Source organism: Macaca mulatta, chromosome 10, assembly GCF_049350105.2.
Source record: "Macaca mulatta isolate MMU2019108-1 chromosome 10, T2T-MMU8v2.0, whole genome shotgun sequence".
NCBI lineage: Eukaryota > Metazoa > Chordata > Mammalia > Primates > Cercopithecidae > Macaca > Macaca mulatta.
This window is the reverse complement of record NC_133415.1, coordinates 94,930,897-94,948,905: the sequence shown is the minus strand read 5'-3', so window position 1 is coordinate 94,948,905 and position 18,009 is coordinate 94,930,897. Positions and strand designations below refer to the sequence as shown.

The 18,009-nt window shown below is 47.0% G+C and overlaps 1 protein-coding gene across 3 annotated transcripts in view; it reads left to right on the top strand.

Moving 5' to 3' along the window:
* Positions 1-18,009, top strand: part of PTPRT (protein tyrosine phosphatase receptor type T) — a 1,118,573-nt gene that overhangs the window by 1,095,057 nt on the left and 5,507 nt on the right. For all 3 annotated transcript variants that reach the window (XM_028828430.2, XM_077949122.1, XM_028828427.2), the window contains 3 exons: positions 3,254-3,385; positions 16,073-16,198; positions 17,074-17,237. In XM_028828430.2, coding sequence (XP_028684263.1) covers positions 3,254-3,385; positions 16,073-16,198; positions 17,074-17,237 — 422 coding nt within the window. The remainder of the gene's footprint in view (positions 1-3,253; positions 3,386-16,072; positions 16,199-17,073; positions 17,238-18,009) is intronic.

Sequence of the window (18,009 nt, the reverse complement as noted above, 5' to 3'; positions counted from 1 at the left end):
ACCTAGAAAGAACAGACCAGAAGTGTAAGGTGACTCCCATGACTCCATGGCAAGGCTACAGGCCTGCCTAGCAACCCCTTCCATTCCCCACACAGCTGACTCTCAACCTGAAGTTTAGTAAAACAAGTGTTCTCTATGCTGGGCCTTGGAACACAAGACAGTGCAGACACAGGTTCTACCCTCTGGTAATTCCCATGAAGGTTCCCAGATAACTCCTGTGCAGAGACAAAAATGAGGATAGCACACAGTAGGGGCTCAGTAAATGGTTATTGGGAAAGTAGTGGGAAGCAGTAAAATAAGCATGGGGTGGAAGCAGGCTGTGTTCCTGGCTGTCCTTGGAGGGGCAGTGCCCCCTGCTTTCTTGTCATCAGGTCCAGGAAGGGGCTGCACCCTGCCCGGCTCTGGGATTAGGGTCATGTTCCCGGCCCAGTGAGCCTAGGCTTCTCCCCTGTGTTTTTCGGATACGTCTGAATATCACTTCCCCTCCAAGGTGTACAGGTGTTTGCAGCAGGAAGGAACTATGGACCATCTACTCCCAGCCATGTACTTTTCAGCAGAGAAAACGGAGGCCAGAGAGAGAAAGAGACTTGCTCAATTTCACCCAGGGAGCTAGTGGCACAGCCCACACATAGAGCTCCTTAACACCCTGGAACTTATTTCTTGAGCCTCCCCGCAATTTGCTGGATCTAATAAGATGCAAACATCTCACCTCTTGAGGCTCAAAACCAAGAATACCATTGCCTGATTATCATGGGCTCTTCCAGCTTCCCCTCCCCAGCCCATCTGAGTTCACATCCATCTACCCGTGGCCTTCCTATCTCACCCAGGATAGACAGAAACATGGGATACTCTCACCTGAGGTCAAGGCCAACAACTTCTCTGACCTCTAATCCTCTTGAAGTTTCTCCCCAAGGGCCTGGATGTTAGAGGCAGGAAGGTCAATGCCTGTCGCAGCTCTCTAGTGGCCTGCCCTGGCGTCTGCCCACAGGGTGCCCATATCCTCTGTAAGAATCAGGGAGTCTTGGCTTGGTCACATCAAGTAGCTAGAGGTGGAGAGAAGACCTTTGGCATTAGCGTAAAGCCTTCTAAAGTCAATGAGTAGTACATGTATGTGCATGTAAGTGTGCATTGTGTGAGAGTGTGGTGAGAAATGGGGTCTAGGGGTGCACCCATACTTCCAAGTTCCTCCTAGCTTTGCCTCCCACTTCTCCCAACACCCCCTCCCTGCCTTCCTCATCCGGGCAAAGATCAAACAAGCTCCTGGCCTCTACTTAATAGGTTAGATACTGCCTGGAGTCAAACGCCTTCTGCCAAGCTCTGAGGCTGACTGTATTCTCTTTGTCCACAGGGCATTTCTCTTGTGAGCCATCACTGGGGCCTTTGCCTTTCTTATATTTAAAAAAAAAAAAAAAAAGTCCTTATCTGTATTCCAGCTCAGTCGGTGCATTATCTGGTAACCATAGCAGCTTTGCTCCTAGCAGAAAAATATGAAGTCCTCTGGGTTAATTTTTAATGTTTCCCCTGGTAAAGGATGATGTTATCCATGAAATGGATTGCCGGCTGATCCCTGAAACCCGGCAGGAGCACGGATCTCGAACATATTTTCAGATAAGGCTTTGTCAGGCGTGCTGGCCTAATAGAGCATTTATCACAGAGACAGGGAAAAAGAAAAGAAAACTAACATTCACTGAGTGCTGGGCACCGTGTCGGGCCCTGGACTCGCACTGTCCCATTTTGCATGTGGGTGTTCTCATCCCCATTTTCTGATGAGGTCCTCAGGGTCAGAGTATTTTCATCACTTGTTCAAGGTCAACTAGCTCAGAAATGGGAGCCAAGGATTGGAGCTCCAAGTCTGTTAACTCTCAAAGCGTCAATGTTTTCCCATGTCTGGAAATGGCTCAAAGACGATGCCGTCTACAGCTAGAGAGTTTGGCTTTTGGAAAATAAATTATTTGCCTCTGTCCACCCAGACCCCTCTTCTGAAAATTCTACTGGCCAGGAGACCACCCTCGGAAGAACCCCCACCCCCCGACAATGCATGCACGACATCCATGTTTGCAAGGCTTTGTCCTGCTTTTTCCAGGGTCTTTGCCCTCTTTCCTCTCACTTGTGACTCCACTGAAAACAGCTGTGACTCCCACAGAAACCATCTCTTGAGAAAACATATCGAGCGCATGAGCCACTGATTAAATGGAGAATCTCCCCAGTCTTTTCAAACACATGACTTCAGGGTGGGGGGAAAACAGGGCCCTGGTTGAAGCTGCCAGACCCCCCCAGGCCATTTTCTCTGGGCCTCTGTTTCCCTATCTGCAACATGGGACTGAATTTATTGTCTTATTCACTGGAGTGGTACTGTCTAGCATGTGCCAGCAATAATACCAGTGCCAAGGATGTAAAACAAAGTCAGGGGTGTTTCTGCCCTGCCAGTAGGCTTACATTCCCGCTCCTGTTTGCTGGCCTCTTCACACACAAATCTCATTCAATCTGTGTGACATCATTCCTTTGGATTTATGATTTCCGTTTTCCAGGTGAAGAACATGAGCTTTGGAATCATCTAATAACTTGCCAGTACTTAGCACCCAATCTGCCAAAAAAAAAAAACACACAGCACTCTACAAATGAGGTCTGCATGAATAAATGGGTGAATGGATGGACAGATGGATGACTCATAACTTACAAGTGGTAAAGCTGTACTTGAACCCCAGGTCGACCTGACTTAATACATGTGTACTTTCCAGTGCCCCACTGACTCACAGGACACAGTGCCCACCTTGCCAGGCCAGCTCAGCCCCTCATTCCAGCCTGGAGGCAGAAGGGAGCCTGCCCCTTTGGGAGAATCTCTGCCTCAAGCCGGCCCAAAACCTCCCCCAGCATCATGGGCACAGAGATACGGCCAATCCCTTATATCCCAAGAGGTGTCTTGACCAGCAGAGCAACAAATCTGCATCTGAAATCTTTCATTTCATATTGTAATTATGATTATTTGCTGAGCTTCAAGGCATAAATAATTTATTTGGATAATCCCATCCCAGTGACACTTTCCTAATGAAATGTCTTAGTTTGGAGGAGAATGTGTTCATTATGAGAAGGTCCCCTTTGCCGCCAGGGCATGGAGAGATAAAAGAACAGGCAGGTGCTTTGTATCATCTATTTGGCAGGCTCGGGAGCCTCTGGCCTCAGTCCGGGCCTCATCATCATCAGAATATCGCTGATGGATGTGTAATTTACAAAGCCTGTGTCATTCCTTTGTCAGAGCCACAAGCAACCTGCCGCCTTCGTGGTCACCCAGCACCCTCTACCCAACACCGTGGCAGACTTCTGGAGGCTGGTGTTTGATTACAACTGCTCCTCTGTGGTGATGCTGAATGAGATGGACACTGCCCAGGTAGGAGGAGGCCGAGCCAAGCCCTAGGTGGGTCAGGGGGGCCATACTCTAAACCTGGAGGGAGAGCCCTTAACAGCCAGTGCCTGCCACATCTGCCCCAGCTAGCTGTCCTGTAATAAGCTCTGTCTGGCCATGAGCATCAGGCAAAAGCCATTCTGCTGCTTACAGAGGGTCCTGTTGCCCCCCAGACCTCCAGCAAAGACTCCCCTTGCCTATGGGCTTTGTCCAGCTCCCCGCCCGGGACCAGACTCTGTTGCTCCATCTCACAAGCATTGATTATTGTCTTGCTCCAAAGCACACAGATCTTGCAGAGCCAGGAGGCTGCCTCCCCCAGCACTGAGCACCTGCAGCCCTGAATAATACCCAGATGCCCAGCCACACTCACCTCCCTTACCCTTCTGCAATGCAGCCTGTGCAGACAGAGCCTGGGACTTGAACCTTGGACACTTTACCCACTGACCACCTCACCAAGCCCCAGTTCCTCACAGTTGACCTTCGTGTCCTGGCAGGCTTCCTGCCTTAGCCCCTCTGGTCTGATAGCTCCTAGTATCACATGCCTATAGCATATCCCCATATTCAGGACACAGGACATGTATCTTGGGACAGTTTCTGGATTTCTTCAAGGCAGTGAATGTACCTCTATGCCAGGGCAGCCATTCTGGGGTGGAAGAGGTGAGAATGGTCCTTCAGATTTTTACAAATCTATCCTTTCACTGCCTTGAATAAAACTTAAAGTAACATCGCATTCCTGTGTGAGTGCTGGCCTTGTGCAGGCCTTGGATGGGAATTTTAAAAATTTTTAAACAGACCCGAGCTATAGTTTCAGCCCTGCAAAAGCTCACGGTCTTGCTCCAGAGACAGATGAGCAAATTGTCCCAACCTCGTGTGGCTGTGTTATAATAGAGGTCAGCAGCGAAGTGCTGTGTTGGCCAGGAGCAGGGAGCAATTAATTCTGCCCAGAGGGTTAGGGAAGACTTCAAAAAGAAGATGACTTTGGCCTTGAAGAAGGCAGAGGAGCTTTAGGTATATGGAGGCTGAACTCACTGGGAAAAGGCATTTCAGGCAGAGGGAACAGCACAGGCAAAGGTGAGGCAGGGGAAGAATATACGTAGACTTATTTGCAGAACAGTTTATGTTCCAGTGTGGCTGGGGCTTAGGGGAATATCAGGAGGAGACAAATGTAGTGAGGCTGAAAAATGTAGCAGAGCCCAGCTTGCAGAGAGCTCCCTGTGCCGGGCTAAGGAGCTTGGATCTTGGTTGGCAGCATAGCAAGCATCAGACTTTTCCTTTGTTAAGCAACAGAATCCTTTCTATGAATAAAAGCTTTCATGCAAGCCCAATGTATGAAACAGCAATGACCAAGAGCTGCTCATGGTGAAGCAATAGGCAGAGGCTGGGGTTCCACCCACACTACTCTCTCATTTTCTCCTGGTGCCCCTGGTCCTTTATGGGACCACTGGAGTTTGGAGTAGCACAGTTAGAAATACTTTCTGTGCAGGAAGGTGAAACACTGGAGAGTCAACAGTGGTATAACACAGCCAGGGTTCCTGTTAGAAAGCTGGGTCTAGAGGCTGGGCATGGTGGCTTATGCCTATAATCCCAGCACTATGGGAGGCCAAGGCAGGAGGACTCCTTGAGGCCAGGAGTTCATGCCCAGCCTGGGCAACACCATGAGACCCTGTCTCTACAAAAAAAAAAAATTAGCCAGGCATGGTGCTGTGTGTCTACAGTCCCAGTTACTCAGGAGGCTGAGGCAGGAGGATTGCTTGGGCACTGCAAGGCTAAAGTGAGCTATGATCCCGCCACTGCATTCCAGCCTGGGTGACAGTGCAAGAACCCATCTCCCTTTTTTTTTTTTTTTTCGAGACTGACTCTTACTCTGTCATCCTGACTGGAGTGCAGTGGTGCAATCTTGGCTCACTGCAACCTCTGCCTCCCAGGTTTGAGCGATTCTCATGCCTCAGCCTCCCATGTAGCTGGGATTACAGGCATGTGCCAACATGCCTGGCAAATTTTTGTATTTTTAGTAGAGACGGAGTTTCACCATATTGGCCAGGCTGGTCTCAAACTCTTGATCACAAGTGTTCCACCTACCTCGGCCTCCCAAAGTGCTGGGATTACAGGCGTGAGCCACCGCATCTGGCTGACCCCATCTCTTAAAAAATAAATTTAAAAAACGCAAAAAAAAAAGGTAAGAATAAAAAAGCCAGGTCTGGGGATCAGTGCAGGTAACAAGCTGGAGGAAAGACATGCAAACCAGGAGACCGGGGAGGAGAATGTTGCAAATATGCAGAAAATAAAGGTAGTTATCTGAACTGCAGAAGTGGCCAGGAGGTGAGAGGATTGGAATTGATCATGAAAACATTTCCAGACTTAAGTCCACAAGGTTTAGGGAGAGAGTGCAGGTGGGAGGTGAATGAGAAGGAAAGTTGCAGAAAATGGCAGGATGTTGAGTCTGGGCAATTAGGCATCCGGAGATATAACTGGTGAAAATATGAAAGGCAGGAAGGTGGGGGAAGGCAGCGAGAAGAGCAGATGAGCAGGGGATGAAATTGAGTGCACCTTGGGATGTGCCTGTGAGAGATGTTCCGGAGAGAGTCCATTGATTCACATTGATTCAGGCAACCCATATTTGTTGGGCATCTGCTATTTGCTGGAAGCTATTCTAGGTGCTTGGAATGCATCACTGAGCAACACAAAGAGAGGCATAAAAAAAACTCTCATCTCTCATGCAACTTCTATTCTAAAGGGGGAGACAGATAATAAGCAACACACACTCTCTAATGTGCTCAATTATAAGTTAGAAGGTGACACGAGTGTTTGGAAAAAGGTAAGAGGACAGGGTAGTAAAGATCAGAATGGTGGATCTGGGACATAGGATGTCACTGCAATAGGATTGTCAAGGTGGGCCCTATGGAGAAGAAAACATTTGAACACAGACCTGAAGGAGGTGAGAGAGTGAGCCATGTGACTCTCAGGGGGCATCGCAGGCAGAGGGAACACCTGCATCCAGGCTGCAGGGCAGGCATGCACCTGGTGCCCTTGAAGAATAGCACAAAGGCCATGGGCAGAGCAGTGGCAGAGCAGCACAAGTGTGGGGAAAGCAGTGGAAGGTGAAGTCAGAGGGCCATGGAAGACATAGAAGAACTTGGGCTTTCATTCTCAGAGAAACAGAGAGCCATGCACATGTTTGAAGCAGAGGAGCAACATAATTTGCCTTTTTTAATAAAAGCATCCCTCTGGCTGCTGTGTTGAGAATAGATTGTTGGTGCAAGGATGGGGAAGAGTGGTTTCTGAAATGGAAGCAGAGAGAACAGACAAGAGACTACTGTGATAATGGAGGTGGCAGGTGAGGTTGGTTGAACCAGGAGGTAGCAATGGAGTGGATTCTGAAGGTAAAGCCAACAACACACCCAGATAGATTGACTATGGAATAAGAGAGAGAAAGAGGAATCAAGGACCAGGTGTGCCTGTAATCTTACTTAGCACTTATCACTTGAGACCACAAGTAAAAGACCATCCTGGACAACACAGTAACACCCTGTCTCTACAAAATAATTTTTTTTTTTTAGATGGAGTCTCACTCTGTTGCCCAGGCTGGAGTACAGTGGCGCGATCTCAACTCACTGCCACCTCCTGGGTTGAAGCAATTCTCCTGCCTCAGCCTCCCAAGTAGCTGGGATTACAGACGTGAGCCACCACAGCCAGATAATTTTTGTATTTTTAGTAGAGATGGGGTTTCACAATGTTGGCCAGACTGGTCTCAATCTCCTGACCTCAGGTGATCTGCTGATCTTGTCCTCCCAAAGTGCTGGGATTACAGGCATGAGCCACTGCGCCCAGCCCTACAAAATAATTTTAAATGAACTGGGCATGGTGCTCCATGCCTGTAATCCTAGCTACTTGGGAGGCTGAGGCAGGATTACTTGAGCCTAGGAGATCAAAGCTGCAGAGAGCTGTGATCACACCACTGCACTCTAGCCTAGGGTGACAAAGTAAGACCCTGTCAAAAAAAAAAAAAAAAAGAGGAATGAAGGATAATTGCAAGGATTGGGGCCTGAGCAATAGAAGGTTAGAAACTGAGATAACTATAAAAAATGAATGAATTCTCATAAAACAGAGTTCTGGAACATTCCCTGGGGAGTTTTGGAGTCCAAAGGCATCACCACCCTATGCTTTTGGCTGAAGAAATAAAACAGTGAACTCAGCTCATGAGCCTGGGTGTGAAGTCTGGCCTGCAAAACACTGTTTGCTCTTCTCTTTTTCAACATCCCTTTCTGCAAAACCAGAGCTCAGGCACAGAGGACGACTTTCAAAGAACTTCACTTTGGGACATATAAAACCTTGAAACAAAGATCAAGGTCATTGGCTATAGCTCCCCCTTTCAGGGTGGGTCCTGAGTGAATGAAGAATCTTTCAGGCCCAGATGTTGGTACAGAGTTGAAAACTGATATTCTAAATGCAAAAACATCAGGCTCAGAAGTACCCTGAGGTTGGCTGCCATATGCAGCTGGCAAGCATTCCCTGAAACCGGCAGATGAATAGAGCACTTATTGATATAAATATCATCACCGCAGCAGCTGGGAGCCTTATGAAAATAAACAATGACACAGCATGAGCATCAGAAAAGCCACCCTCGGCACCTGGAGGGGCGGTTCTTTGAAGTGGCATCAGCATCTGTCTGCCTGCATGCTCATGCCAAGGCAGCCTCCAAGCTAGCCCAGCCTGGTAACATGGACAGGTCTGCCTTAGGACCTCAGCATTGCTAGGTCATTCCTGAGAGGACCGATGCCACCTCCTGTGGTTTGCCTGGGAACCATAAGGGCGTATTTTGGGGATTGGGCAGGGCTACCTGTAAGTTGCAGCAAAATAAGAAGACGGTGTGATCTCTCACAGGGCCTTTTTTTTTTTTTCCCCACACTGCTGGCCAAATCTGCCCCTGCTCAGAATCTTACACTACTTCACTCAATCAGCCCCAAATATTCTTTCATTCTCTGCAGTGGTTGCTGTCCAAAGGTAATTATGATCAATAAGGGCTCAAAATAAAGGCTTTCAAACTTTTGCATTCAACCTTACAGATTTTTCTAACTCTTTAGGACTCCAAATATCTGTGGTCAGATTTGTGGGGTAAAATCCTAGAACCACGCCAGCCAGCAAAGCATGCTGTCACTTCTCAGACGCAGCAGAAAGAACATTTTCAACCACATCCAACAGCATTGACAAGATCTTTTCCATCTTTGTGGTCTTTATGGATAGGCCAGAGTCCATGGAGACCAGACGTCAGAAAGAAGCCCTCCTTGCAGTCATGCCACACTCACCATACTGTTTAGAGAGCTCAGGGGATCCTCCACACCAGCCACAGGGTAGGGCTGTATGGTGGCCAGAATCATGGCCCCACCAAAGGTGTCCACATCCTAACCCCTGAGACCTATGAATGTGCTATGGCACCTGGTGTATGGTGCATACAGGGATGTTTCTTTACTTTAAAACAAGTAAGAGCCCATAACTTATATAAAGGCTGAGTTGCTCAGTTCTGAGGCTCCCACTGTGGAAAGTTGAGAGATCAGGGATGCAAAGCCTTTTGGAAAGGTGAGGGTGCCTGAGTGCAAGGATAATGGGGGCTGTGATGGATTCCTATGGAAGTGAGAGAGGCAAGCTCCTCATTCTCCCAGGAGAAATGCAGGGTGCTATTTCAGAGATGTCCCTTGCTGCCATTGTGCCTCTAGGGCAAATAGCAACTCCTAATATCCCCATTTTCAGTCTGAGCTTGTGAAAACACAGCCTAACACACCAGCAAAGTATGCAAAATACCCAACTTGCATCTCAGCCAGCCTCAGATCTGACTTTGCAAGGGGCTGTGTCTCTGTCTCTGTCCCCACCAGAATGGTAGGGGTAACAGTAAAATAACAAGTCTGGGGTCAAGAGACCTGAGTTCAAATTGCAGCCTTGGTACTTACTCACTGTGTTGCCCTGAGCCAGGTCCTTTACTTTCTCCAAGTCTTAATGTTATCCTTGGTTAATTATAACCTAGATGTTAGCCAAGTTCACTCTGTCTTTGAAGATTTAAATAAAATTTGCTCTGTTCCCTACTCCCTATCCTGTGGGAAAACCCACAGTCCATCCCCAATATTTCTGATAATTCTGAGGGGGTCGTATTCTCATGTTCACTTCCAAGTTTCAGCTGAGGCTTTAGTCAGAGGAATATGAGCTTCAGATCCCATCAATGCCCATGACTTAAAGTTGAACATCACACATCCTCGTTCTGAAGCCCCATCTTGCCTCCTCGACCCTCGCTAGCAGTAACACGTCTTCCCCTGACCCTGTTGCCCAAACCATTTTCTTCCCCTGTTTACCTCCTCTCCCATACCTCCCTCTCCCATCCTCTCCCCAAAAGCTGTTCCTTTCTTAAGCTGTTTCCTTTCTTAAGCTGCAAAATCCAGCCATCTCCTTAGTACCTCTTTCTAAAACCTGCTCTGAGCCTTGCCTCCCGTCCCCAAGACTCTTCTGTAGGTATATTCCTAAACTCCAACCCTTCCTTCCCAGAAACAAATTCTGATGCAGCTGTTATTAAGAGTAAGTTTCCACCCACTACATGGAGATTGCATTACGGAACTTCACGGGACTATTGGGAGGATACACTGAGGAGAGATGTGTGAATGTGCTTTGATCAATCGATCCCTCTCTCTCCCTCTCTCTGTTTCCCTGTCCCTGTCCCTGTCTTCTTTATGCCTTCACTCACAGTCTGACTTCCTTAACTGGACATAGTATCAAAGCCAATTTTATAATCACTGATGTCGAATTTTAAAACCAATTCAGGAAACTTACATTTCTCTCTTTAAAATACCAATTCAGGCCGGGCGCGGTGGCTCAGGCCTGTAATCCCAGCACTTTGGGAGGCCAAGACGGGCGGATCACGAGGTCAGGAGATCGAGACCATCCTGGCTAACACAGTGAAATCCCGTCTCTACTAAAAAATACAAAAAACTAGTCAGGCGAGGTGGCGGGGGCCTGTAGTCCCAGCTACTCGGGAGGCTGAGGCAGGAGAATGGCGTAAACCCGGGAGGCGGAGCTTGCAGTGAGCTGAGATCCAGCCACTGCACTCCAGCCTGGGCGACAGAGCGAGACTCCGTCTCAAAAAAAAAAAAAAAATTCATTTCACCTTTAGGTGACCTGGGATCGATTTCTTCACTCTGGGTCACAGGGGCCTTAATAAATAGAGTCCTTCATTTCTAACACTATGATATTACTTGGCCTTTCCATTTTATCAAAGTATTTTTAATTAAAGAAAGGCATAACTAAGGTGTACTGAAATATGCTCTAAAAATGTTTATTCCAAAAATAGACCCATATGCTAGTTTTCATTCAATTCATCAGAGCATATTTATTCCAGTGACTAACCAGTTTTCTGATTCCCTCAGCAAGAAAAACATGTTTAACGCATGAGGCTACCTCTGTATTTGTTATATATCACGCGTGAACTTACACCCCCCAAGGACATCTTTTCATGGTCCAAACAACTATGGAGAGCACTACGTGGAATAATGTATGGCAGCTGTTCCAGGGCTGTCCACACAGGCTTCACAATTTTGCTTGGTTTAACTTGTTCTGACAAAAGACATCAAAAGTCCCCTCTGTTTTTTTGGAAGAAGCATGATTATTTCTAAATCATTAACAAGTGGACTGACTTCCTCTCCCAGTGTGTTCATCGCCACTACCTGTATGTATCTGCAGTGGTAAAGCCCTCCCTTCACCTTTCACCCTCAGACCACTACAAAAGAAAGGGTAGGAGAGAGTACTTACTAGGCAACGAGGTGGAAAAAGTCAGTTGGTCTGGACTCTTGGCTGAAGAATTTGAATCTATTCTTGGATCAGCCAACTTCACAAGTTTTCCATCTAAGGAAGAAAATGCCAAGGTTGCATTGAGTGTTAAGTGTGGCTTTCAGGTCAGCTAGGTTCTCATGATCTTAAAGAAGTAGGCTTCCTAGAATTCACATTTCCAGAGCCTTAAGAAACCATAAGCTTTCCCTCCCAAGGAGTTGTATAAATCGCAGATGCTTATGTGCTTATATGAAAAGTCTGGCTCCTCCACTCACATTTGTGATCTCTGTTCCATGTCTATGTGAGCCAGGGAGCCAAGCTCAGTTCCTTGCTGGTTTCTGCAAGAAATACATGCACAGTATGCATTTTACATGCTATTAGGAATGTATGGAATATTCTAGAGGTTAAGAGCAGGGTTATGTGACACATTGAGTTGCCTTTTATACCTCATTGGTTCTACAATGATCCCAACCTTCCTCTTTTATCTTCTGGGTCATTCAGCTCATCAGAGCAACCTACAGATCTCTGTTTTTTGGCATGCAGTATCGCATATCTAGGATGCTACTCATCTTCACAGCTACCCCAAGCTGGCTGATCCAGAATTTTCACAAGGGCAGTCCTTTGGGTATTATCCTAAAGAGAAATTTTCATAAGAGCTACTAAGTGGAGAAAAAAATCTTCTATTTATCCATCTTGTTTTGAGGAACCCTCCCCCATACTGCCTAATAATCACAGCTTACATTTATTGAGTGCTTGCTAGATACAGATCCCTATGCTAAGTAGACACTAAAATTCACAGCCACTCATAACAAACTGGAAAAGCTAAGAGATGTAGCCAAGCCATTCAACTAGAAAGTGATAGAGCCAGGATTGGAATCCAGAAACCCCAATGCATTTTCCCACCTTTTGCTATACAACATAAGCAAACCAAAATGGTGGCATCCATTCAGGTGCAGCCACAGCACTTGAACACCAGGACAGTCTTGAGCTAAACCACAGAGGATATTTCTTGTTGATGAGAATCATTTCTGAGCCCCAAAGGGTCAGTGGGAAGAGAAAACGTGGCCTCTCTGCTTTCTTTCTCTTATTTCCCATGTCTAGAGTATATGCAATGTCCTGGGCTGCAGAGAGAGACCCTGATGATCCCTAGCAGCTCAAACACCACATATGCCAGCACATCACCCTTCTGAATGTCACCCACCCTGCTGCTGCTGTAGTCTCACAAATTAGGGCGCCCAAGTGAAAGGATGACTCTGATTAAGGATTGGAAAAGCCTGCAACCTTCCCCAGCCCTCTGGGCATTATGAGAGAGTGACCCAGAAAATCGAATGCAGAGAAGGGTCCCGAAATATAGGAGTCTTGTTTGAGGCATAGTAGAATCTATTAGCTTGAGAAATTGGTCTGGAAATCTTATTAAAAGAGACAAATCATTCCACATTCTCTCCAGACTGAAGATATTGGGGATAATAGGCTTTCCCTGATTTGGATCCATGTACCTCATGTCAGGATCACAGCCAAACTCTGGGAACGCTAAATTCAGTGCAGGTGATAAAGGCAATTATTTTTTTAATGGGCAGTTCTGATTAATTCTGGTTTCTCTGACCAACCATAGACCTATTTGTACCAGTCTCTCATTACTGTGAAGGTTGCAAGGCGGAAGAGCCAATGGCAAAGAGAAATGAAGTTCAAATTGTGGATTTGTCATTATTGTACAGCTCAGCAGATGGTTGTCCAGCCATGGAGGCCTCTGTGACCAGCACCCCGACAACACACACATACACACACACACACTCAGAGCTCCTTTCTCACTATGCTTGGTTAACCCCCAGTGGAGGTGCCAGGAAAGCAAGGCATCATTGCATTCTGAAGCTTAACCTTGCATACTTATGCTATTTATCAGGGGTGATAAGAAGAATCCTTCAAATTTATATATGATAGCTATTACCATTATTATTTTTGTTGAGTACTGATGGGTTCAATAATGGTATGAATCACTGGAATTTAGTAAATGCTTATTCCATGCCTGGCACTGTGTAAGGGCTTTATTTACATGAATTATGTCCTTTATCCTCAGAACAACCCTATAAAGCAGGGGTTGCCAAACTTTTTCTGTGAAGAGCCAGATAGGAAATATTTCAGGATTTGTAGGCTATATGGTCTTTGTTACAACTACCCAACTCTGTGGGTGAAGCATGAAAGCAATTGTGGACAATACATAAATGAGTAAGTGTAGCTGTGTTTCAGCAAAGTTTTATATGCAAAAATAGGCAGCTGGCTGGCTTGGTCTGTGGGCAATAGTATGCCAGCTGCTGCTATAAGGTGAATGTTCCTAAGCTAGAACTTGGGGTATCCACAGCTAAGAAGGTGGGAAACATGAGTTTCCATCTCCTACATCCTTCCTGCTCACTGCTCTTCCTTTATAATTCTAGTTCTAGAGGAAGAAAAGAATGAAGATATTTTCACATGTGACTTCTCAGGGTGAGATGGCTGTTCTTCAGCCACAAAGTAGAGAGCAAGCACCCCTTTCAATGAAAACCCTGCATCTGTAGGGGTATGGGGTCACTTCTGTCAATCTAGCCCCCTATTTGCAAGCTTGGGGTAGCCTGAACCCAGGCCCCCCGATGAGACTCAATCCCAAACTGCTCTCAGAAGCTTTGGGGGGTCTGTCTGTGTGAATCTTGGCTATGTCTTCAGGGCAACCCCCCAATGAAGGGTCTAACACATGGCCTCTTTCTTCATGTTGGCATGGTCCTCAGTGAGCCAGTGAGCCTGCAGCCCCAATCTTGACTCTCCTCTGTACCCCAGCAATGGGACCTGCAGACCTAGGCAGGGTCCATCTCTGTGCCCCTTGGGAACCAGGAACTGGAGGGAGCATGCCTTGCTCTTCTCTGCAGCTACACACCCCACCCCCTACCACAACATTCTCTCCTCAACTAAAGTTATCTAGTGGCTCAACAGAGACAAAGGTACAAGCAGCAAGGTATCCTTCTTTTTTTTTTTTTTTTTTTAGATGGAGTCTTGCTCTGTTGCCCAGGCTGGAGTGCAGTGGCATGATCTCAACCCACTGCAACCTCTGTCTCCTGGGTTCAAGTGATTCTCCTGCCTCAGCCTCCTGAGTAGCTAGGATTACAGGTGCCTGACACCATGCCTGGCTTATTTTTGTATTTTTAGTAGAGACAGGATTTCACCATCTTGGCCAAGCTGGTCTTGAACTCCTGACCTCATGATCCACCCACCTTGGCCTCCCAAAATGCTGGGATTACAGGCGTGAGCCACCACACCCAGCCTCCACTTCTTCTCAATGACCCCTGAAGCTTAAAGAATAATTTATGGCCAGGTGTGGTGGCTCACACCTGTAATCCCAGCACTTTGGCAGGCCAAGGTGGGCAGATCATGAGGTCAGGAGATCAAGACCATCCTGGCTAACACGGTGAAACTCTGTCTCTACTAAAAATACAAAAAAAAAAAAAAAAAAAAAAAAGCCAGTATGATCACACGTGCCTGTAGTCCCAACTACTTGGGAGGCTGAGGCAGGAGAATCGCTTGAACCCGGGAGGCAGAGGTTGCAGCAAGCCAAGATAACACCACTGCACTCCAGCCTGGGTAACAGAGACTCCATCTCAAAAAAAAAAGATCTTATACTAGGTTTTCTCAGTCTCTGCAGTATGGATATTTGGGGCCACATAACTCTCGGGGGGAGCTAATCTGTGCATTGCAGGATGTTTAGTAGCATCCTCTCCTCACTAAATGCCCATAGCAACCCCCAGGTGTGACAATCAAAATGTCTTCAGACATTGCCAGACGTCCCCTGGGAAACAAAACAGCCTCCAACTGAGAACCACTGTCTTAAACTGAAGGTCAATCATTGCCTTTTGCTCTCAGCTGTAGGTTCTAATTTCCAATTCCAGATAAATAGAAAAAATCACAGGCAAGATCTGTTAGCACCATGTGACATTAACTTTCGGTGCAAAGTAAGCATAATTATCCCCACTATACCTATGAGAAAACTGAGGCCTGGGCTGCACAGCTAGTAAGCACCAGAGCCCAGATTTGGACCAAGGCTGCCTGAGATCAAACCCCTATATTTTTTATATTACTTCTGACCTGATCATGAATGAACACTATGAAGGTTTTCCTGGAATGAGGAAGAGTTTGCCATGATTTGCATGGTGAAAAGAAAACTAGATTGTACTTGCCCTTTCTTTAGCATGTTCTATCTAATCCTGACAGCAGGGCTTAGAGGTAGATATTATTCTCCCCATTTTACAGATGAGGAAACTCAGGTTCAGCAAACCTAACAAATGGTTTGAAATCAGCATAGCAAAGATTTGTAAGCCCAGTGTTTCTGTGCTCAAAGCCTTGATATTTCAACACCAGAAAAAGTGGGTGGCTGGTCCCTAAAGGGGAAACTGAATCTAATTTCCTACATAATACTCTACCTTTCTGGTCAATGTGTCCTGCCAGCCATAAGAAAAGCTTGGTGATGGCTGGGCGCAGTGGCTCACACCTATAATCCTAGCACTCTGGGAGGCTCAGATGGGTGGATCACTAGAGGTCAGGAGTTCAAGACTAGCCTGGCCAACATGGCAAAACCCCATCTTTACTAAAAATAGCCAGGCATGGTGGCAGGCGCCTATAATCCCAGCTACTCAGGAGGCTGAGACAGGAGAATCACTTGAACCTGGGAGGCAGAAGTTGCAATGAGCCGAGATTGTGCCACTGCATTCCAGCTTGGGCAACAAGAAAACAAGAGTGATACTCCATCTCAAAAAAAAAAAAGAAAAGAAAGAAAAGCTTGCTGATACATGAGACTTTGATACCCACCCTCTTGCCTTTGACCTCCTTTTGTGACCTCTTTCCTTATCCCAGTTCTGTATGCAGTACTGGCCTGAGAAGACCTCCGGGTGCTACGGGCCCATCCAGGTGGAGTTCGTCTCCGCAGACATCGACGAGGACATCATCCACAGAATATTCCGCATCTGTAACATGGCCCGGGTAAGTACACGGCCACCATTGCTTGCTGAGCCCCTCCTCCCCAAGACAGATGGAGGCTGCTGAGAGAGGATCCCGCTGAGCCAGCCAAGAGTCTGTGTTGTGCTCTCCTGATGATTTCTTCCTTGAGGAAGTGATGCCTGTGCTGATTCCGGCTCCAGACTCAGCAATGACTTCAACACATAGAGATGCAACGAGCGACATCCAACTTGCCATCTGCCTGTTTCCTGACACACTTGCTGCCGTGTAGACAAAACTTCTTAGACATTAGATCTTCCCCACTGTGTCTCTGTACTGGCATGAGTTGATGCAGCCTTTGATTGGATCCCATAAGCTTTGGGCCAGGCACTGCCAACACCTAGATGAAAAGTGATTACTTACTTCCATGAGGATATTCACTGGCTGAGCAGAGTAGTGGGTGGGAGGGGCAGATTAGCAATCTATGAAATGGTTGCTAACACAGTTTTGGTCACTACTTGGGGCCCAGGATGAAAGGAGCTCAGCACCTCCCCTGCCCCTCAGCTCAGAGTTCATTGTCTATTGAGAAAGTGAGACATGTTCTGGCACATGAGCCTCAGGGAGAAAGAACTCCGCCCAACAGTCAGGGAAGGCTTTCCTAAAGAAAGGGACATTTAAATTGGGTTTTGAAGGCTGAGTAGGAGTTTTTTAGGTACAAAAGGGGGTCAGGGCAGTCACGGCAAGAGAGTCTGTGTGCACGAAGGAATAGAAGTAGTCATGGGGACTCTCCCCATGAGGACATGGCTTAGATCCCGCTTGGTCTGTCTTCCACTATGATGCTGCAGTCCCCAGGGTATCTGCAAGGTGCGTGTCCCCAGGCATCCCCACCAGAACAGCCCTAACAGCCTCTCTGTTCTCAGCCACAGGACGGTTATCGTATAGTCCAGCACCTCCAGTACATTGGCTGGCCTGCCTACCGGGACACGCCCCCCTCCAAGCGCTCTCTGCTCAAAGTGGTCCGACGACTGGAGAAGTGGCAGGAGCAGTATGACGGGAGGGAGGGACGCACTGTGGTCCACTGCCTGTGAGTACTAGGGAGGTGTCACCAGGGCAATAGGATGGTGGGTGATAAAGCATCCTTGCAGATGCTGCTGGCCACATACACCAGTCCTAGGCAGGCCTGGCTATACCACAACTCAACATCCCTCAAAGGCTAGTGGCAGTGCACTCAAAGGAATTATGATCCTTTAATGGAACAGGGCTGCCAGTTTGTTGTCCTGAACTAATATATGGCATATGATTGATGCAAAACCTGGTAGTCTTTCCACAAACATGAGAGGAGGTGGCAGACCATGTTCCAACGCTTGCATTAATAAGGTGAGCCCCATTTTCCAATAAGAGGCATGATATGCCCTGATAGTCACAAGAAAACCCAGGACAAAGTGGGTTCCACTGACCAGAACCTCCTTTGTTATTTCCCGAGGAAGAAGAAGAAGGAGAGAAAAGGGAAGGTGTTGATTATGAGAGCTTAATTTAATCCAGACATTTTAAATGAATCATCTCTATCCATTTGTGAAGTAGATAATTATCATTTTGTAGTGAGAAAACTGAGGTGCAGGCAGGGTAAGGTCATCAGGAATCAAGGGTGGGGCTATGGCTTGCATTCCCTGGCCTCTAAGCTAATGCACCATTGATTAACCCACACTGTCTCTGAGTAAACCAAAGGACTTGTCTACTATGCCTACTTCTCTACGATGGGTTTAGAGGGATCACAGGACAAAAAGAGCATGAGGGAAAGGCACTGCCCTGAGGGACTGATAGACAGATGTGAAGGACTCTGGGAACACTATTGCACA